General features: G+C 51.5%; 1 protein-coding gene across 2 annotated transcripts in view; it reads left to right on the top strand.

Annotated features, from left to right (window-relative positions):
* Positions 1 to 21,513, top strand: part of SLC22A23 (solute carrier family 22 member 23) — a 128,364-nt gene that overhangs the window by 32,461 nt on the left and 74,390 nt on the right. For both annotated transcript variants that reach the window (XM_031435269.2, XM_064476143.1), the window contains exon 3: positions 4,319 to 4,473. In XM_031435269.2, coding sequence (XP_031291129.2) covers positions 4,319 to 4,473 — 155 coding nt within the window. The remainder of the gene's footprint in view (positions 1 to 4,318; positions 4,474 to 21,513) is intronic.

The following is a 21,513-nucleotide window of genomic DNA, read 5'->3' as shown; positions in this document are numbered from 1 at the left end:
GAGTAAGGACATCTTGGACCCAGTGACAGATAAGGACCAAGAGTGACTCAGAGCAGACTCCTCGTGCCTGTGGCTTTGCTCTGTGGCGTCCTGTGTACGGTGGCCAGCTGAAACAGCTGGCTGGGGCTCCAGGGACAGCTAGGGGACAATGCGGCAGGGGAGCCCGGAGGGACCACTTTCAGGTTCTGGAAATGCCTCTCTAAAAGCTGGCATTAGCTGGCATTAGCATGAAGTGCGGTTTCCTGTGTGTTCAGAATTTGCTTAATCATCATGTGTAAGTTTTTCTTAAGGACACACTGCCTGGGGACAGTAACAGAGAAGTTGTCAGTGACCCTGGGAACCCCGCGCCAGGGGTTTACCTGTGGGGTTTGTGGGTGTGTTTTTGGTTTTTTTGGTTTTTTTGGGTTTTTTTGGCAGAGTTGAGAAAGGGTGTAATTTTTTTTTTTTTAAAGCAAATACTTGAGCTTAAAGGTCTTCAGAGTGAGCTATTCTGAACAAGAGACTCTAATCCCAATATTTTAATTACAAGGACTTTTGTTTCCCAGAAATCTGCACTGAAATAGGTTGGGAAGATACAGTGATGTAATCCATGTCACTTCTTTATAAAAACACACAGACTTGACCGGGTTTCCATGTCCCTCATCAGCGATTTGGTGGGGAGATTAAACATGGACTTCTGTGAACAGTCTACGAGGTTTAAACTGTTTGCAGGCTGGGATGTCTTACGTCTCGCACACATGTGCCGCCTGGCCTCCCGGTCACACTCAGGCCTTGGGACAGAAGGCAGGGGAGTGACCAGCGTCCAGCGCTGCAGCCACATTTCCCAGGGGGCGGTGGGCCGGCAAGGGGCGCCTGGAGCGGGAGGCCCGGGGCAGGCTGCTGATGCTGCTTGGTGTTTTCCACCCTTTCTTTATTTATTATTGGCACTTCCCTCCCTGCTAGAGTGCTCATTAAAAGGAAACAAGCACATTTAGGGGAAACTCCAGATTTCGCAGCTGTTGGCCCTGTTTCGTGGCTGCGCGGGGAGGTTTATCAAGGCGCAGGTTAAACTTTCTAAGACTGCAGTCAGCATGCGATGAGACTAAAGCTTTTTTCTTTAAAAAGTCAGTTCTCCACACCTGTTCTGTTTGGGGCTAGACAGGCTGTATTGTCCTGTCACGTGTTAGTTGGGATGGGAGAGGGACCAGCCCGTACGTGACTCTCTCCCCATGACTCCCCCTCCTTGGGTCTCTTGCCGAAACTCCTACATTTCTCATCCAGCCTGGGAAGCCACCCTTATGAGGGGCACTGGGGACCGCCTTGCCCTCTGGCTCCCGGCTGAGCCTCCCAGTGGGGAGGGGGTGCCAGCTGGAGATCGGAGGGAGAGGGTGGTGCGGTGGGGGCCTTTTATTACTTAAAAAAATTTCTTTACATTTTTTGTTTGTTCTTTTTTTCTGTTTGTTTTTGGAAGGGCAGGTAATTTGTTTATTTGTTATTATTATTATTTTACTTAATTTTATTCATTTGAGAGGAAAAGGTAATTAGGTTTATTCATTTATTTATTTTTGGAGGAAGTACTGGGGATGGAACCTGGGACCCCGCGCATGCTGAGCACGTGCTTTGCCACTGAGACCCTGCCTGGTCTCTGTAGGCTGCCGAGGTCAGCCCCCTCCCGAACACTGCGTCCTTCTCTCTGGGTTCCAGACCAAGGACCCCACCCCCACCCCGCTCTCCGCTGTTAGTAGCCCCAGGCTCTCCCCCCGGCTTGCCCACCTTTTCTAAATCATCCCTTTATTAAAACTTCCTTGAATTCCTCCACTTGAGGGGGTTGTCCATTTCCTGCTGAGACCCCATTTTCCCTCTCCAGGGCTGATCCAACAGCTGCCGGGCACTGGGTGGCCCACGTGGTTCTCGCACCGTCCTGTGGTTCACAGCTGGCTGGGGTCAAGGTGCGGGCAGGGCTGGGCTTCTTTCTTAGAGGCTCTGGGAGAGACTCCACTCCCCACTTTTTCCAGCTGCTAAAGGCTGTCCGCGTTCCTTGGCTCCTGGCCCCACGTCTGGCTTCAGAGCCCACAGTAGCTGGTCAGGTCCTTCTCGTGAGGCCCTCCTTCTGGTTCCTCGCAGCCAGGAGAGGCTGTCCAGTACCTAGACTGGACCCACCTGGACAGTCACCTCACCGCGAGGGCCCTGACCTTAGACACATCTGTGCAGCCCCCTTTGCCGTGAGAGGCAACGGAGGCACAGGTTTGGGGGTTAGGATGGGGACACCCTCGAGAGCTGCTGGTTCCCCCATCACAGAGCCTGACTGGTGGAGCCCCTGCAACACAGACTTGGGGCACGATTTTGTCAGTCACTCTGGGGGAGGGGGACACTGCTTGAGGGAACAGCACACACCAGCACGCCAGTGGTCGCTAAACCACTCACACGTGTCCACACCTGCTGGCCCCTCCTGAGGAAGATGCAAGGCTCGTGTGCCCGAGCCCAGTCTTCTCAGGAGTCCTTCCTGTGTGAGTCTGGATGCCCGGCAGGGGACTGAAGACCATGTCTGCCCCACAGTTCCTAGTAGTAACTTTCACTTATGGATTTTAGCAACCATTTGGGAGGGAAGAGATTCAGAATCATTTCTGAAAGTTAAAAAAAAAAAAAAATCAAGGATCTTGGCTGACGTGTCAGAACGGGGCAAGCTGCCTGGCGGGCGTGGGAGAGGCGGATGCAGGAAATGTCCCCACAGCTGCTCGGTGCTCGGCCGTCCTCTGTTCATGGTCTCATACCGAAGCAGACGGCTGACCCTCTTCCAGAGACAAGGGAAGGAGAGGGAGATAAGTTAGACTTGCTTCTCTTCATTTTAAGAAACCAGCTAAGCCATAGTTACATTATTTCTGTAAACGGGTTGGGTTTGGACAAAACCACCCCCAGAGTCTTCCCTGGTAAGGGCTTAGCAACCCCAGCATGAGTCAAGGGAAGTGATGGCTGAAATCTCAGCAAGAAAATGGACTTACATTGCGTTGAGCTCATAGTCTTGGCCTCGTTTCTCTGAACAAAAGTGGCTGGGGGGGGGGTGCTGGTTAGAAGCCTGAGTTCTGGATGAAAGTGTGCCCCGCAGTTCCCGCTCCCAGATTCTCTGGAAACTACATCCGTCTCCTGCACGGGGCAAAGCCATGCGCTCCGGAGTATCGCTTTTTAAAAAAACAGCTTTATTGAGAGGTGATTTACATACCACAAAGCTCACCTTTTTAAGTGCACAGTTCAGTGAGTTTTAGGATATTTACAGAGTTACACACAATCAGCAGACTTCAGCCCTAAAGCATTACCGTCTCGTGACCGTCGGCAGTCACCCCATCCTCCCCCCAGCCCGAGGCAACACGAACCCACTTTCCGTTTCTCTGTTTGCTCTTTCTGGGCGTCTTGCTTTTAGTAGCTGCCTTGTCCTAAGTACGCGTAGGCGTCTGGGGGCGTGGGCTCTGCTCCCTTAGAAAACAGAACCCAGTTTCTCTGTGGGCTTCCCTTCTACTTCACGCTGCTGGGTTCTGTTTTTGTGTGATGCAGAGTTCGGGTTTGTTTGGGAAAGATGGCAGGTTAGCACAGGATGAGCGTAGAACCAGGGACTCCCCATCCCCGTGGACCACCCCCGTGGACCATCCCTTCGTCCCCGGCCGCGCCCCGCAGCACAGCGCCCCCTCGTGGTTCCCGAGCTCGCACGGGCCGGCGCTGCGCCCCGCCCCGCCAGCCCCGGGTGTGCGCTGCGCTCCCCAGAAACCCATTCGGGCTCCGGGGGCTTCGCTTTCAGCCCGCACCCACGAGGTGGAGTTCAGGCTGCAGCAGTGTAGTCTGTGGATCCCGCAAATACGACTTCTCACCATGCAGTCGAGACCAGCCGGCCGCCGGCCTGGCCCTCGGCTCCCCAGGCCCAAGGTGAGGTCTGCGGGAGTCTGCGGGTAACAGCCCGCAGACGTGAAGCTGCTCCCCCAGCGTGCGTGTTGACTTTGGAGCCAGTTCCAAAGGTTGGCGATTTCTTAAGCCACTTTATGCCGGGCGTGGCAAGGTGTCTGTTTGGGGAGTTTTGTTGATTCTGTTCCTCTTGCCTTGAACCACCCCTTCTGCTCAGCAGCAGACCTGCCAGCAGGAAGTGGCTCCTGCCTCCCGTCTGTTGTGCAGGTGCTGTTGGATCTGTGCTCCCTTATTTACGAAGCAGGGAGGGGCTGGGCAAACACGCGCGAGGGCCCCTCCCGCGGGCCTGGTGAGGCGGGTGCGGCGCGGAATGCACGGCGCCCGGCGCGCACCGCGGGGTCCCGGCGACCCTGCGGCGCCCGCCTGACGGCTCCCTCTCCGCCCCGTGCAGGTTCGGCCGGCGGCCGGTGCTGCTCCTCTGCGTCATCTTCATCCTCATCTTCGGACTGACCGTGGCGCTGTCCGTGAACGTGACCATGTTCAGCACGCTCAGGTTCTTCGAAGGATTCTGCCTCGCTGGGATAATTCTCACCTTGTACGCAATACGTAAGTGGGGGCCTCCACGGCCGGCCTGGAAGAAGCGCGGGACCGCGGGCCGCCGGGCGGGGTTCGGGGAGGGTCCCTGCGAGCCGAGGCGGCGCGGTCCTCCGGAGGCGCAGGCCTGGGGGCCTCGTCTGTTGCGAGAGCGCCTGACGTCGCCCAGCCTCCCTCCATCCTGAGCTCCGCCTGGGCTCCGGTCACGTCGCGGGGCGCGGAGGGCGGCACGCTTGCTTAGACACGCGGGCAGCAGCCCACGGCGGATACGGAGGGCTTCGCTCTTCCCCGGAGTCTCTGTGTTGACGTTCTCTGCACGTACCCGGGCATCCCTGCGCTTGGTTCCGGAAGAGGACGCGGCGTACCTGCGATGTGTGCCGTGGGCTCCGTGTTTCCACTGGCTCTTTAAGAGTGTTTCTTACTTTTCTCCCTAAGGCCACGCGGAGCCCAAACTCTCCACATTCCCACGCACCAGATGCGGTCCCCGCGGTCGGGGCGTGGGCCCCGGGTGCTAGTGCTGGGAGGGAAGGCCCAACCTTTCAGGGGGAAGAAGAGTTCCCTCCGTCGACCCTCATGTTTGTTGGCCGTTTGAACTCCCCTGTCAGGATGGTTTTGTTTCGCTTCCTTGTGGCCGGTGTTTTCTAGAACACAGCCACGAGCGCACAAGGAGAAGGAAGGCTTGAGGCGTGGATGTTTACTAATTTTCCAGTTTTGTGCTTTTTAATCATGGCGGAAAGAACTGTTAGGAATAATGTGAGATGGCATGTAACGTGTTTCTGTTTCTTTCCGCTTGACAACAGGGTAGGGTCAGCTGGAGGTGAAGCAGAAGCTTCCAGGTCGATAGGGTGGCTCCGATTATCGTAAAGTACAGCTGCCTGAGTTTAGTCTGTGATCCCTTTAAACAACGCTTTCACACAACCCGCACTTTGTTCCGTTGTGGGGACCAGAACTGCCACCGATGATAATGTGGTTCCATAATCACGGAGAAGAAATGGGCTGCAGATGTGGTCTCCTCAATGCGCAGTCGGCGGGTTTGCCGTCTTCTTCTGACAGGGAGTTGAATTGTAGTTTCTTGGAAATCACCGTTTCCAGGTTATTGCATTTCGGGGGGAAACTTTGTTCTCGGGGGCTCTGTAGGAATGGACGTTTCGGGCCAGTGGGTCGAGTCGCGGCTGCTTGGAGGTGCGCGTCTCTGGACAGACGACATGGGTGAGTGTGGAGCTTGAGCGCTGCTGGACCAGGTGGCCGGGCCCTGCCCACCTGTCATGGGACTGCAGAGACGCGGGTCCCGCGCTCTCTTTGGGGGAGACGCCTGGCCCTGCTCTCAGACCCTCTTGCTGTACAGGTGTCCTGGGGTCGGCTCTCCAGGCCGCCATCCCCGAGAGGCTCCGGGTCTCACGGGAGGGTGTCCATTCTGTGTGCCCTCAAGGATGCAGTTTCAGGGGCCAGCTCTGCATGCTGACAAAACAGAACAGCCACACTCTGGGGGCTCAGCAGAAACCGTAACCTCAACCCTGCCACCCAGCTCTCGCCAAATTCCGCAGAGAAAATGTTCACGGAAAAGCGCCTTAAAGCCAAGCCGACATGTCGGTTTTCTCTTGCGTCCAGCTGCTCGCAATGGGTTGAGGCTGACAGAGCGCTCAGGGACCCCTCGGGAGGACACCTGGGGCTCGGCGGAAGGATGGCCGTGGTGCCTGAGCCCTGTCTGCTGTGAAAAGGGAGGAGGGCAGGGGGCGTCTCTGCAGACTCTCCTGGAGTTCAGCCAGACCAGGAGGGAACTTCCCCTACGCGGCACCATGTCCCAGCCTCACACAGAGCTGCCACTGGCCCTGTGAAATCTGTTGCTGTACTTACGATCAAAAATGAAGCTACAGATGTTTTTTCACTAAATCACAGGGAGAGCTCTTTACAGTAGGAAGTCCTCTTACACTTCAGAACAACACACAGCATGTGCTTTTCCCAGGAAACTGCTGTGCTTTTGTCTTAAAGACACAGAGCCAAGTCGCCCAGGGATCTGCAAACTTTTTCCCGTGAAGGGCCGGGTAGCAGGTACTTCACTGTGTCACAGCTACTCAGCGCTGCTGTCGTGGCCTGAGAACAGCCATAAATAATATGTAAGTGATAGATGTGGCTGTGTTCCAGTAAGACTTTATTTACAGAAACAGATGGTGGGCGGACGCGACCGGCGGGCCGTAATATTTTAGGCACCAGTAAGTGATTCTCTCTTTCCACTGACTGCGGGGAAGCTTGGAAAGCTTGCAGTCTGATCTAGCATGTGGGTGGGCTTACAAGCCTTAAATTCTGGCCTCTCTCCTAGTTTTATTTGAAGTTTTCTGCTTTCCTTGCTCCTTTGCCCCATTTTCCTGTCTCCCTAATTTGTGTCATTTTATTGTGTGGATCTGTGTGAAGGTCTAAAATTCGCTCTGAAATGAAGCAGGGTATAAATAAATAGTTATATTTTCTTAGGTTGGGATTACCAGTCAAATGTCATGACAGATTCCACTGCGATGAAAATTTCCAAGTATCCACCAGTGGCCCACTGTCTGAGTTAATACGGTTATTGGATATGACAAAGTTAAAATAAAGCAAAAGGATGTAGATGATTCCTTGGAGTTCACTGAGATAATATTTAAACAGCGCAAATCAAGGACGGTGACTGAGAGGTGGCAGGAGAGCTGACTTTGGGGAGAGAGAATCAAAAAAGGAAGCCATCACAACGCGCAGATGACAGTGGGGTGGTGTGGACGTGTTTTGGGCGGGTGGCCCCTCTCCCCGGCAGTCTGGGGCGAGGGCAGAGGCCGGTGATGAGAAGTTATGAGACCAGCTCTCGGCCAGTAGGGCAGGTGACTCTGAGTCTCCAAGCCAGCGCGCTTGCGAGCTCTCTCACCTGAGTGGTTTCGTCCAGGAGCAGCATACGCGCTCAGGGAACGCTTGGGAATTTGTTTTGCCCAAAGGGAATTCCTGACACCCCTGGTCGCTGGGTAGAGGTATTTCTTGACCCTAAGGTTTTGAAACTTGGGGCATTGATTGTTTGGAAAATACGTTTTTAATGGTCCTGACATTTTCTCTTCCTTCGACTGTGAGGTTTTTATCTCACTTAATGCATCTGCTGGAAAGGCCTGTATTTTCTCAAAAGAGAACGGAACAGCCTTCTTTTTTGAGTCTCGCAGGAGCTTGGCCGTGATTTTTGCAGATGTTGTTTCTCGGGTCAGGGCGGACTCTTCGCTCTGAGAAACGCTGCTGACCTGTGAGAGTTTTGTGCTTTCTATGCCAGGCTGTGTCAGGGGTTTCTTTTTCTTTTTTCTTTTTTTTTTTTTTTGGAGTTTTTCTAAGGTACATTCCAGTTAAAGACGCTCTCCTTTACACTTTGGTTTCCTTGAATTCACTAAGGGAGCCGTACTCGTGTAATTAGGATGTAAACTGGAGACTGCTGGCATCTCCCCCGGAGGTGGCGCTCGGACGCACGTGGGCAGCGGCCAGGGACGGCGAGGAATGCTGAGCGGTTTGTGGAGGAAGCGGCCGAGATCCCTGCCACCTCTGAGGCCGCAGGAGACACTGAAATCATTAAGCACACTCGGCCGCCCTGGTGGCTTAATTGTGTCCCTTTAGCTCTGGCCAAAAAAAAAAAAAAGTTGAAAATCTTGACTCAGCTGGGGCAAGGGGCAGGGAACCACAGACCAAGGAAAGAAGCAATCATCACATTTCCTACTTGTTTATGAAAATGAGGTCTTGTCACAGACCAAAGAAATCACTGCTTTTTCAACACGGGCCGACGTGATTTGCTGGGGTCTGGATTCTTTTTTCCAACTAGGATCGGTAGCATCACGGACAGGGTAATGTAGCTTTGATAAGATGTGTCCTTCTTCAAAAGAAGCCCAGAGAGAGTATAGCTTTTTGAGTTGATTTGATGTCAGATGTAATGAGTCCTGGGGGAGAGGAATGTTGTAATATACCTTTTTGAGTTTCTCTCCTCATTTGGTCTCTGTCTTCCCAGTTCCCCCACCACCACCCTGATGGGAAGTAATGAACTACTTTTTGCCAGCAGAGCCCATATCTTAGTTCCTGGGGAGGAATGAATGCCACTGTTTTTGGTTTCTGGCCTGACAACAATGAAGAATTTTCTTGAAAAATTCAAAGCTTCGTGTTCTCATTATAATAACCCTCCTTCAACCCAGACAGCCTAAATAATTGGATGAATTTCACACATCGTCAGCCAGTGACCAGACGTTTCACAGGTGACCAAGTTACTGATGACTTTGCACAATTAGAAGCCAAGTCCTAACCGGTAAATGGAAGGCTCTTGAGTCTGCTGTGGGTGGGGTGGTGTTCCCGTTCGCCCTGTTGGAGCTGGACTCTGACTACGTGGCTGAGGACGTTCAGGTACACCGGGTGACTGCCTTCCCCCCTCTAGCCTCTATTTCTATAATTTGATGTTTTCGTGAACTGATATTCCTTGGATCATATCCCACTCAGCAGGGTTGCTGAGCATCAGAGCTGTGCTGTAAATTAAGAGAAGATCCACTGAACCGACCGGCCCCGTGGAGTGAGCGGTTGAGTCGGGGGGTGAGCAGGACCAAGGGGGCTGCTCTCAAGGATAAGTAAGTTCAGCTGCCAGTGGGGCGCCTTCTGGGGAGCAAATATTTGCTCTGCATTTGGGTGAAGGGACAGTTTCACGTGACTGTGCTTGGTCATCATGAGCCATCCACTCATTTCTCCCCCCGCAGCCCCCCTCTTCCGGAGCCCGGGCCTTCCCAGCAGCTGCCCTCGGAGCCACGGCCCCGTTCTTCTGGTGGGACTGGCTCTACCGACAGGGCTTTGTCCACCAAGGAAATGAGTCAGAGTTTACCCAAAGCCTTTGGCAAACATTTTTTTAAAATCCGTTTCTTTTAATTTTTTTTAATTAAAAATATTTTTTAATTAACATTTTTTATTGAAGTAGAGTCAGTTACAGGGTGTTAATTTCTGGTGTCCAGCACAATTCCCAGTCATGCATATACATACATGTATTTGTTTTCATATTTTTGCAAACATGTTTTAAGAATTTTTTTTGAATTTATTTTTATTGAAGTATAGTTGATTTTCAATGTTACGTGTATTTCAGGTGGACAGCAAAGTGATCCAGTTCCACGTATACATATCTATTCTTTTTCAGATTCTTTTCACCTATAGGTTATTACAAGCTATTGAATATAGTTCCCTGTGCTGTACAGTAGGACCTTTTTGTTTATCTATTTTATATGTAGTATGTGTATCTGCTAATCCCAAACTCCTAATTTATCCCTCCCCCAACCCCTTTCCCCTTTGGTAACCATAGTTTGTTGTCTATTTCGGTGAATCTATTTCCGATTAGTAAATAAGTTCATTTGTCTCATTTTTTAACTTCAGAAGAATTTTGGTTTGATCCAGATTCAAAATGGCACAGCTGGGAAATCAGACTCAGGTTTTCCCATCTGCTTTTCCTTCATGGGAAACACTTTACTAATGCGGGAGAGAGACTGTGACCAGTAAAGGAGCAGATGTAGAACAGAAAGGTAATGACGCCCTTGCCCCCTACGCCCACCTGCCCCGTCACGCCTCCCAGGAACCCTAGCTCCTGGCGCAGCCCGGCAACACTGAATGAGAGCAAAGGCTCTGGTCAGTGATCCGATCCCCCGGAGGGCATGGGGTGGCTCCGGTCACGCCCTGCTGCAGCTGGTCTGAGACTGGAGGGGCGAGTCGTCCAGCAGGGAACCAGAAAACACCCCCGAGGGCTAAATTTTCTCAAAATTGCACCACTTCTGCAAATAAAAGTGATGAAACCTCTCTCCCTCTGCTTACATGTAGCCACAGCTTGGATTTATGCTGACTTCTCTGAAAAAATGTGCATGTCTGTCTGTCCTCAGGTCATGTGAGATTGTATCACGTCACCTGCAACAGGACAGAGGAAAGTCATGCGGCTGGGTGGCGTCACCGAGACCCGTCCGCCCAGTCTTCTGGTGGAAGCTAGGACAGATGGACAGATGTGGGTTAAGTTAGCCTGAATCTGTAACAAGTAGGCTTGAAAGTACATATTTCACTGGGTGTTTTGAACTTGGTGAAGACAGTCCTGTCTCAGAATCAGCAGAAAAAACAGAAAATATTTAGATATCTGGCTTTCTAAAATTAGTGTTTGGATGCCTTTCCCACACAGTGGAGGATTTTTATTAACGCCGTGTGTCTCCTGAAGGACCAGGTTTTTCCCAGACTGGATTTCAGTGGTGCCTGGAGAGCTTCATTTGAAACAAGCTGTTCACACACTAAAAGGAGAGCAGAAAGATCTGGAAGTCAGGAGACCCAGGGCTGGTGTGAGCCCTGCAGTGAGTGCACTGCCTCTGTGTCTGCGGCAAAATGCTTCATCCTCAAGCTTCCATCTCCATCTACAGAGTCAGGTTTTCAAACTGTGTCCCGTGGAGCCGTGGGATCCCTTCCTGGAACCATTTGTAGAGACAATGGGTAGAAGGAAAGAAAAATAAGTGGATTCTACAGGCCAGCATTTAACGCTGCCGTGGAAATAAAACAACGAAACCGAGTGGAACCGCCGCAGCTTCCCCCTTTAGAATTCTGTGGCTTCTGAATTCTGAGCTCAGCCAGGAGCCCCCACTCAGTGGTGAGGATTTCATAGCTCCGGGGGCCGGGGGGGAGGACATGCATCGTGGACCCCGGGTGGTGTCCTCCCAGCTCACACTGGTGACCTGCGTTTTTGCTCTCTGGAGGGAGCCCTGGGGGTCTGAGGTCACGAGGTGGTCTGGGAAGAGGTGAGGGAGGGGCAGGGTTGTTGGTTGACCGCTCCCCTTTCCCCGCGGTTCCAGGCCCCTCCTGACCCCATCTGGGGGAGCCTCTCTCACGCTCTGCATCCCCTGCCCCCCGACCTTTCACACCACACGTTTGCCAGGTGGACTCACAGGTCTGTCCCAGGGGTCCTCTAGGCTCTGCAGAACTTTCTTTTCTCGTCTGGAAGGACAGGCAGGGATGTGGCTAAACGATGTGGTGACTAGGAGAGAGGGTTGAGGAGAAGAGAGGAAGCAATATTGGACTGGCTTTGTTTTGTTTTTCACTCTTGAAATGAAAGAGAAAGGAAATCAATGTCACTGTGAAAGCAAATAGAGAAGACCAGGCGTCTTCAAAACATCCAGACATACCTGGTGGGATGTGCAATCATTGCTGGTTTGCCAAGACTCCTGTTGGCCAAAAAAACATACTCTTGGCTGAGAGAACAGAGAGAAGTGTAACTCCAGGGAGTCAGGGCCTTGAACGTTCGCTGCTAGCGGCTGTGCTACTCTGTGTCACACTACTCTGGAGAAACTGAGACTCTGAAGCAGAGTTTTGTTTTTGGTGGCTCTTGTGAAAACAAGACTGCTTTCTCCTCACTCATTCACTTGGCAGACCCTCGAGGGCTTCCTAGGTGCCAGGGGAGCTGTGGAGAACTTGAGTGCTTACTGGGCCCTGTCAGGTGCTGAGCACGCAGAGGCAGACACACCTTCCTGCCCTCCAGGACTCAGGGTTTAGTGAGCGAAGATGCAGGGACAGGAGCTGGCGGGACTGAGAGTGTTGGAAAGCAAGCCTGAGCTGTGAGTTTTGTAGGGCCAGTGAGAGTAGGGGTTTGCTGTTTGCAGCAGTGGATACTTGGAGGCCAGAGGAGCTCAGTGCATCTTGGGTAGTGAGTGACTAGGGACCAGAGGAGCCCAGTGCATCCTGGGTACTGTGGGTGACTGACTAGGGACCAGAGGAGCCCAGTGCATCCTGGGTACTGTGGGTGACTAGGGACCAGAGGAGCCCAGTGCATCCTGGGTACTGTGGGTGACTGACTAGGGACCAGAGGAGCCCAGTGCATCCTGGGTACTGTGGGTGACTGACTAGGGACCAGAGGAGCCCAGTGCATCCTGGGTACTATGGGTGACTAGGGACCAGAGGAGCCCAGTGCATCCTGGGTACTGTGGGTGACTGACTAGGGACCAGAGGAGCCCAGTGCATCCTGGGTACTATGGGTGACTAGGGACCAGAGGAGCCCAGTGCATCCTGGGTACTGTGGGTGACTAGAGACTGGGTGGAGCCCAGACTCTGAATCATGAGTCTCTAAGCCTGGGAAGGAGGCTTGGGAAGATGCACAAAGGTTCTGTCCTCCATGACCCTGGGACAGTGCCAGGCTGCTGCAGGGTCTCAAGCATGGAAGGTGCAGTTTCAGATGCATGTCTTGGGGCCATTGCTCAGGCTGGGGCAGCAGAGAGCAGACCAAGGAAGAAGGCCAAGCTGAAAGCTGGACGCTGTTGCAGTATCTGGGTGAGGAGGGAGAGCTTGGATGAAGGCTGTGGCCACGGAGGAGGAGAGACGCTGAGGAGGAGGAATCCAAGCCCAGATGACCAACGAATGGAGGCGAGCCAGGGCGGGACCAGGTGACAGCTTGGGCACCTGGACAGGTGTTCCTCCAAATGCTGTCACGGGAGATGCAGCCCAGGCATTATGATTCCAAAGCCCATAGATTTTGAAGCCACAGGCTTCTCCCTTCCTCTGGCTGGTTTACAGGGGGAAGATGGCAGCTTCGGTTCCAGACAGGACGAGTTGGTGGTGCCTTAGGGGCATCTGAGGGATTGATTTAGCAGGTGGTTGGCTGTTCAGAAGTTCAGGAACCAAGTCTGTGTCCTCTGCATCAGGGTAGCAGTTACAGGCTGTGGAGTGGCTGGGTTTGCCCGGAGCCTGTGTAACATGAGGAATGAATGGGTGGAGGTAGGGGCACAGTGGGGGGGTGGGGAGGAGGGGGCCGAGTGGTTGGTCAGTGGGAAGTCGGAAAAGCCTGATACCCAGGGCGCGAAGAAGGGGCCAGTGAGTGTCCGGTGATGCAAGACGAGGGTTGAGAAGTGGCCCTGGGATGGAGCGACGGTTGCCCAGTAGGTCAGAGGTAACTGGGGCAGAAGCAACTTGAATTACGTTTGGTGATAATGTAATCCATGTAATTCCACATGTGGGTGTTAATTCACGTATTCCCCAGAGGAATACTATCTTGTCCTCATGTTAAGTATTTTAGAAAGAAAATAACTTTTAAAAAATTTTGGTAAAATGTATATAACATAAAATTTACCATCACAGCCATTTTTTAAGTATACAAGTTGGTGGCTTAAGTGCATCCACGTTGCTGTGCAAGAAAATAACTTAATAGTGGTAAATGTTCATTATAATTGGGTAGAAAAAATTGAATTAGAAGGCAAGTCGGCAATGAGTTTTTCCTTGAAGTCACCTGAAACAGCACATTATCTTGGCTCAATAGCTGGGAATTCTACAGCTGAATTAGAGACGCAGTTTTGTCCTCCGAGGGATGTTCTGTGGCTCACACTGAAGGTGGGGTCTGCAGACTTGCCGTGCAGCCGCCCTCCTTCCCACATGTACTCATGCGCGTGATCACACATCAGCCACTGGAGAGACCCTGGGGAGGTTCCAGTGTTGGGTGAAGCCAAGCCCCACCACCCACCCAGTGTGATCCTGGGAAAGGGGCCTAACAACCTAAATCAGTTTCTCACCATGAAAGGTGGTGCAGAGGGGTGAGAGGATGGACGGGAAGGTCCAGAGAAGTGTTGGTGGGTAGGTGTGTTTGAGCGCGTGCTTCTATGCGGGTGACGGCCACCGTTCTGCTGAGAGCCAGAATCCCATGCTGGAATCCTCAACCCTTTCCTCCTCCAAAGGGCCTCACGTGAGGGCTTCTCTGAGCTCTGAGCCAGCTTGGAGAACGTTGTTAGAGAGGAGCTTGGGACTGGGGCTGGCTACTTGCCAGTGTCATGTAGGAGGGTAGCTGGTGGGGCAGGTGGGAGAGGGAAACGCTTCATAGCCCTTTCCCCCGTGGCCAGCTCAGTAAGTGACTTCTCCTGTGGCACCCATTCAGAGCTCCACAGGCTGCATTTAAAAAAATTCTTACCTTTTATTGAAGTGTTGTCAATTTGCAATGTTAGTCTCAGGTGTATAGCAAAGCGATTCAGTTATACATATAAATACATACGTTTATATTTTTCCAGTTTCTTTTCCATTATGGCTCATTACAAGAACATCAGAGCTCGGTACACTGCATTTTTAAAGTCCCAACCACTTTGATGGCAGGAGGATAATAAACTAAAGGAGAAGTTCTCCTGGACGAATCATATGTGGGGACCTGGGCTCCGCTGTCAGACACCAGTCCCCAGGGCCCCGTCCCACCTGGCACACTCCATTCATCAGTGAGACACTAAGGACGTAGAATACAGGTAGCCGTTCTCTAACATGTTCCAGAAAGCTCTCCCTCCCCTGTGTTAGCAATGCCTGTTTCAGGAAAGTGCCTGGACACGTTTTCTGTCTGTTTTTAAATGTTAACTTGGGAAGCTTGTTCCCCACCCCTGTTGGCTGCTGGGGACCCCCTTCCCTGTGTTCTGCCGTCAAGTTTTGTTTGCCTTCCCTCATGCAGGGGTGATGGCAGTTCCTGGTTGTGATGTGACTTTCGTGAAAATGTGCTCCCAGGACAGGGGCGAGTGTCTGTAGAGGAATGATCGTGCTGGTGTGGGGGCCCCTGGACTGACTCCGGCGTCAGTGTCAGCGTCCTTGGCTCTCATTCTGTTGGGGTTGACTGGTAGCCAGCAATTTACTTAAGCTCTCAGGACCTGAAACGAATGTTAAGGAAATAAAGCCGAGTTCCATATCCTCTGTATCCTCACTCGGGGTCCAGGGATGCCCACCAGACCCGCGCTTGCCACGGGTCCCACGTAGAGCCCAAGTGGCCACAGGGATCATGTGTTGGCCCAGGTCCATCCTTAGGAGATGGTCAACCTGCAGGGGCAGAAAGTGTGCCCGGAGCTCTCGGCTAACTCCGGACTCCGAGCACTTGTGGGAGAGCCTGGCACTCGGGTGGTTGCAGATGGGACTGGAAGTCTTGGCCCGTGGCGTGGGTTTGCCTGGGACTTGACCAGGCTCTGGGCACGGAGGGGAGAGGGATGGGGCAGGTTGAGGGTCCACAATGTGCCTGGCTCGCTCTGCATGGAGCGGGAGGGCAGAAGGGAACCTTTAAAAATCAGATCAGTGTGTCTGTGATTTGAGGCCGGTTACTTGAGATGGCCGAACGTGTGTAAAATGTCCAGGCGTCATGCCTCCTTCAGGGTGCCTGGACGAGAGGCATAGCTTAGACCAAGAGCTGTGAACAGAGCCCCGTTCTCTGTGCCCGACGTGGCTCCCAGCTGGTAGCTGTTCCAGACGAGGCAGCAGACAGATGGGAGCAACTGGCTGTGTCTGGTCTGCTCACTTCATCCAAGACGGGGCCTCTCCTGAAACGTAACATCAGGATGTCCCTTTGTCATACTGGCCTGCCTTTTGGCAGCCTGAGTATTATGTTTTGAGGACAAGTGACATCAAGTTTGCAAAGTTAGCGAAGAAAGGCACATGCTGGGGGCAAATCTTTGCAATTGGCTCCAGGACGGCTTGCTGCCAGCAGGTGTGCGGTGGGGCTCACGCAGCCGGCGACAACTTGAAAGGCCGGGTTTGCAGGGCTTGGTGGTGGTGCCACCACGAATCAGGAAGGAGGACTTTTCCTTGTGCTCTCTGCTGCCCGGCTCCGGGCCAGGTGACGAGGCAGGAGCTCCACTCCCCGAGGAGTGTAGATTTGTGAGGTTACACAAGGGGGTGATTGCAGGAGAGCAGCCCCACAAGGTGGAGGGGGTGGGGGTAAGCAGCCAGGGAGCAGTGGGTAAAAGATCCCAGAGACCTCTGTGTAGACGGTCATCGTGCCCTCTGCCCCCCGTCCCTCCTCAGAGAGGCTTCCCTCCTGTTCACGCAGAATTCACCAGTTTGTTTCTCTGACCCCACCCTAACTCTCCACTTACATTCTTAAAAAACCTTTTTAATAATGGTAAAAAAGAAAAAAAAACCGACAGTATGAAATTTACCATGTTAACCCTTTCTAAGTGTCTGGATGGTGCTCAGCACATTCACGTTGCTGTGCAGCCATCGCCACCATCCATCTCCTACTGACGCTCTGTCCCCATCAAACGCGAACACCCCTTCCCCAGCCCTGGTCCCGCACCCACAGCCCACTGTCTGTCTCTGTGAGCCTGACCACTCCGGGGACCTCACGCCAGTGCCATCAGCCACTACGTGTCCTTTTGCGTCTGGCTTGTTTCACTGAGCATCAGGTCTTCGGGGTTCATCCTAGTTACAGCGTTTGTCAGAATTTCCCCTTTCAGCCCAAGTAATATCCCGTGCTAGGTCTAGACCACATTTTGTTTATGCGTCATCTGAGGATGGACACTGGGGGTACCCCCACCTCCTGGCTACTGTGAATAATGCTGCTGCGAACACCGGTGTGCAAACATCTCTTGGAGACCCTGCTTTCCCTGCTTTTGGGTGTGGACCCAGAAGTGGGACTGCTGGGTCATTTGGACTCACTTTCGTCATCTGTGAAACAAAAGCGTCGGCTCCCACCCGCTCTGAGCCCGGGCTGTCTCCAGCGCCGCTCGGCCTGGCTGCGGAGGGGCAGGGCCCGCGGGGCGGCGGCGGCCGGCTGTGCCAGTCCCCTCCGGGCACCAAGAACAAGGCTGTCTTAGAAGAACCCAGAACCTCCCGAGGCTGCTTTATTTGGAGCCCCTCTCCGACTTTCCAGACAAGCCACCTTTTTAGAGGACCCGGGAGGAGCGGTTACGAGTGCCCAATGCCTGAGGTCATCACTGCTGCTTTGTTCACAGTTTCTGTGGAACAAGCGAGTGTTTCTTCTTCCTTCTCTCCCTGAATGGTTTTCTCCTCTGTACCCAAACCATTATTCTTTATTTCCTGTTTTTTTAAACTTTATTTCACCTCTAATAATTTGAACAATATTTAATATTGAATAGTTAGAAAATCTTTGAGACTTTCCCACCCACTGTGTGGTTGAATCTTCTCTGAAAACAAATGTGTGCAGCTCTCTGGAGAAACTGGTCAGTTATTTGTCAGGACTGCTTGACATCTTGCACAAGGGCAGAAGAGCTTGTGTTCTGGGAGTCTCAGAGTTCCACTCGGTCCTGTTCATTTACCCCTATGTACAAAAAAAAAAAAAAAAAAAAAAAAGTCTGGCAGGATATTTACCAAAGAGAGTAGTAGTCATTTCTGAGGCTGGGATTCTGGGGAAATTTTCAGCTTTTGCATTTTCTATAATGTAAGACTTACAGTAAGCACGTATTATTTTTAAAATCAGGGAGGAAATAAAGAAAGCAGAGTGCTTTACAACTGAGAAAAAACCCTGAGGCTTGCCTGCCTTCCTGCGGGGCCTCCTCCGGCGGCCCCGCCACACACACACACACGCACGCACGCACGCACGCACGCACGCACACACACAGCATCCGTCTCTCTCCCCCTCACCTTCCCTCTGGTCCATTTCTAAACTCACAGGTGCTCTTCGTATCTTGGTGGCGTCAATGTCATGTTTCTAGCTAACGTCGAGCTGAGTCATTTAATAAATCCATCTTCCCAGGCAGCTAAAGACCTAGGAGGAATGAGGAAAGATGCTGGGGTTTCTTGGTTTGTTTTTCAAGTCTCTTGAAATCTCCGCCTCATGTCCAGCAGGGACCGATGTTTAGTGGGGAATTTCAGAGCTGTGTCATTGAGAGCGCGATGCATTTCATTTGGCAGCTTCCTGCTTGAATTCAGAGCTGGGGCCCTTGTCCCTGTATCTTGATGCCCTGATGGGTTCATCTGTAGATGTTCTGTAGAGAAGATGTGCTGGAACAAATTAGGTGTCCAGATCTGCCCTCATGACCTGCCAGCTCTGATGCATCCCTCTGTCCTGGCCACAGCGTGTTCTCTGAGGAGTGTTTTGTTTTGGCACAGGTGATGGGTACCATAACGGGGAGGGCAGGGATGTCCAACCCCTGGCCAGCTTGTGATGCCTTCCCCGGGGAACCAACCCACAGACTTTTAAGGAACCAAGTCGATTAGGGCCACAGCGAGGGGCGGGGTGAGTCTGCAATAAACGCAGCAGTTGTGTGGTTCAGTTCAGACTCCCGTGTTGGGGAACTTTTTATTTTATTTTTGGTAAAATATACATAACCTAAAATGTACCATTTTGATCCTTTTTAAGCATCAGTGTCATTAAGTGCATTCGTATTCTTAGTCTCTCCATCATCCACCTCAGAATGGTTTTCATCCTGCAAAACTGAAACTCTGTCCCCGGTAAACACTGACTCCCCACCCCCCTCCTCTCAGCCCCTGGCCCCTCACTCTGCCTCCTGTCTCTCTGGGTCTGACAGCTCCAGGGACCTCATACAAGTGGAATCATCCTGGCTTATCTTACTAAGCGTCGTGCTGTCAGGGTTCATCCATGTCGTAGCAGGTGTCAGAATGACCTTCCTTTGGAAGGCTGAATGCTCCTCCCTCGTGTGAACAGACCACATTTTGTTTATGGTCACTTGGGTTTCTTCCACTTTTGGACTGTTGTGAATAATGCTGCTGTGAAAACGGATGTAGAAATATCTCTTCAAATCTCTGCTGTCCATTCTTTTAGGTCTAATCTCTGAAGCAGAGTTGCTGGATCATTTAGTCATTATTTTTTTTAATTGACATATTATCAGTTTGCAATGTTGTGTCAATTTCTGGTGTACAGTATAATGTTTCAGTCATATGTATACATGCATATATTCATTTTCATGTTCTTTTTCACTATAGGTTACTACAAGATGTTGAACATAGTTCCCTGTGCTGTACAGAAGAAACTTGTTGTTAAATATTCTATATGTAGTAGTTAGTATCTGCAAATATCAAACTCCCAATTTATCCCTTCCCATCCCCTCTCCCCACTGGTAACCATAAGTTTATTTTCTATGTCTCTGAGTCTATTTCTGTTTTGTATGTAAGTTTGTCTTTTTTTTTTAGATTCCACATATAAGTAATATCATACAATATTTTTCTTTCTCTTTCTGACTTAACTTCACTAAGAATGACGACCTCCGGGTCCATCCATGTTGTTGCAAATGGCATTATTTTATTCTTTTTATGGCTGAGTAGTATTCCATTGTATAAACATACCACAACTTCTTTATCCAGTCATCAAAGGACATTTAGGTTGTTTCTGGATCATTTAGTTCTGAGGATTTTTAAGGTCACTATATTCTTTGTAAACTACCTGGTCTAACTTAGTACAAGCATAATAAGAATTTTATGTTGATGTTTTTTCAAATAGGAGTAATGAGAGGCAAAAAATACAGTCATTATTTATAATTAAATTACAAGTTTGAACTAGGTAGTGTGATGATGAAACCAGAAGACAGTGCTGCTTTAGATTTTGTTTTCTTTGTAACATTTTATGTAGGAAGAATAATAAAATAATAAATATGCATGTTTCTTCTTGCCACTAGAGAAATGTGCTTTTCAACTGATTCTCTTATTGATAAGATTTTAAAGTATTATAGCATTCATAGTTTTCACTTATCTAGACTATTAAAGAATTAAGCTTTTCAGATAGAATGGTTGTTAAAATGGGTCTGAGGGACCCGTGGGCCACTGCGCAGTGTGCTGGAAGGGTGCCTGCCCTTGTGTTGCCTGCAGACCAGAGAGCGAGAAACCCACCACTGCCCAGCCAAGGGGGTCCTGGGGGCTGAGGGAGACGAGGTCTGGGGGTGGGGGTCTCTCCACACTTCTCGTTGTCCCTTCCTGGTCCCCACCTCTGTGCTCCTCACCCAGCCCTGTTCTCAAGCCTTCACCTGTTCCCATCCTTCCACCCGAAATGCACTCCTTCCTCCACCTGCCGTTTGCATCTCCAAATTCTCCCACTTCTCCTGGGGCCAGCTCAGGAGGCCCCTGCTCTCCCCTCTTTAAATACGGGGTGCTCCCCAGACTTGCCTGCCCTGCTGTACAGCAGCTGGGCTAATCTCTGCCTCCTTCTGGGTTTCGTCCCTGTGTGGCCCGGAGGGCCCCAGAGGGCCTGTTTCTCTGCAGATCTTCCTTCCCCCACCCCCAAGCCGGGGAGGGGGGCATCTTAACGTTTCTGAACCCCTGCCCAACTTTACTTCCATCCCCCCTTATGGTCAGCATTCTTCTCTCTCCTGTGAGCCCCCCCAGTTAGTGTGTGTCCCATCAGCTTTTGTCCAGATGACCTAACCCAGTATGTGTACAGTGACCTGCACCCACGTGCACAGAGCTGGGTTTAAGACGCTGAGACATTTGTGATGTAAGTGAATCAGTCGACGAAGGTGACTGAGCGTCACTGCAAATTCAGGAGGAGTGGCTGAGCTTTGAGAGATGAGTTTTCCTGTGGGAAGGAGGGCCTGGCACGGAGGAGTTTCATATCAGAGAGACGAGAGAGCACGTCCTGCAGGGAGAGGATGCGTGGTGACCGAAGTGAGGGCTGCAAGGGAGGAGGAGCGGGGAGGCGGAAGGTGGCAGGGCTGGGAGGGGCTCCAACCTGGCCCTGAAAGGTGGGCTTCAGAGAAGAGCGGTGGGGGGTTCCCTCTGCACCGTGACTTGGTCTTGGTCTCACTGTGGCCTTGGCACAGCCATGGTTAAGTGACTTGCTCCAACTGGACAGTCAGAGGAAGGGGAGGCTGGGTCCGGTCTGTGGCTTCTCGCTGGTGGGGGCCACTCTGAAATGACGGCACGATACACGTTTGAGTCCTGAAGCCGCATCAGCGTTTCCTGCTGTGCTCTTACCGGCACAAGTGTTTAATAAAATCTGCACAATCTTTACTACCCCGAGTGCAATGTGTTTTTCCAAAGACTTATATATGGCTATAAAATATTCAGAAATGAAGTATTGAGGAGGCTTCCTAATGCCTGCTAGAAGTGGAATGGAAATACACATGGCACCGAATGAATCTACTTCTACTATTAAAATTCCTGGCGTATCGGCTCCTTAAAAGCAAATCCAAGTAAACAGACGAGGCATATGCTTTCCGCCAAGGGGAATATTTTAATGAGAAGAGAGGCAGTGGATAGACGGTTGTATCTGCATCTCTTCTTTCTGTCCCATTAAATTGTAAATCATTCTTTGCCAGTCGTGACCTAGGACATGTGTACAAGGTGAGATAATTAACTGGAAGGGGCCAACTGCAGAATCACTGGTCTTGCATA

This window comes from Camelus dromedarius, chromosome 19 (genome assembly GCF_036321535.1).
Source record: "Camelus dromedarius isolate mCamDro1 chromosome 19, mCamDro1.pat, whole genome shotgun sequence".
Lineage (NCBI taxonomy): Eukaryota > Metazoa > Chordata > Mammalia > Artiodactyla > Camelidae > Camelus > Camelus dromedarius.
This window is presented reverse-complemented; position numbering and strand designations above follow the sequence as displayed.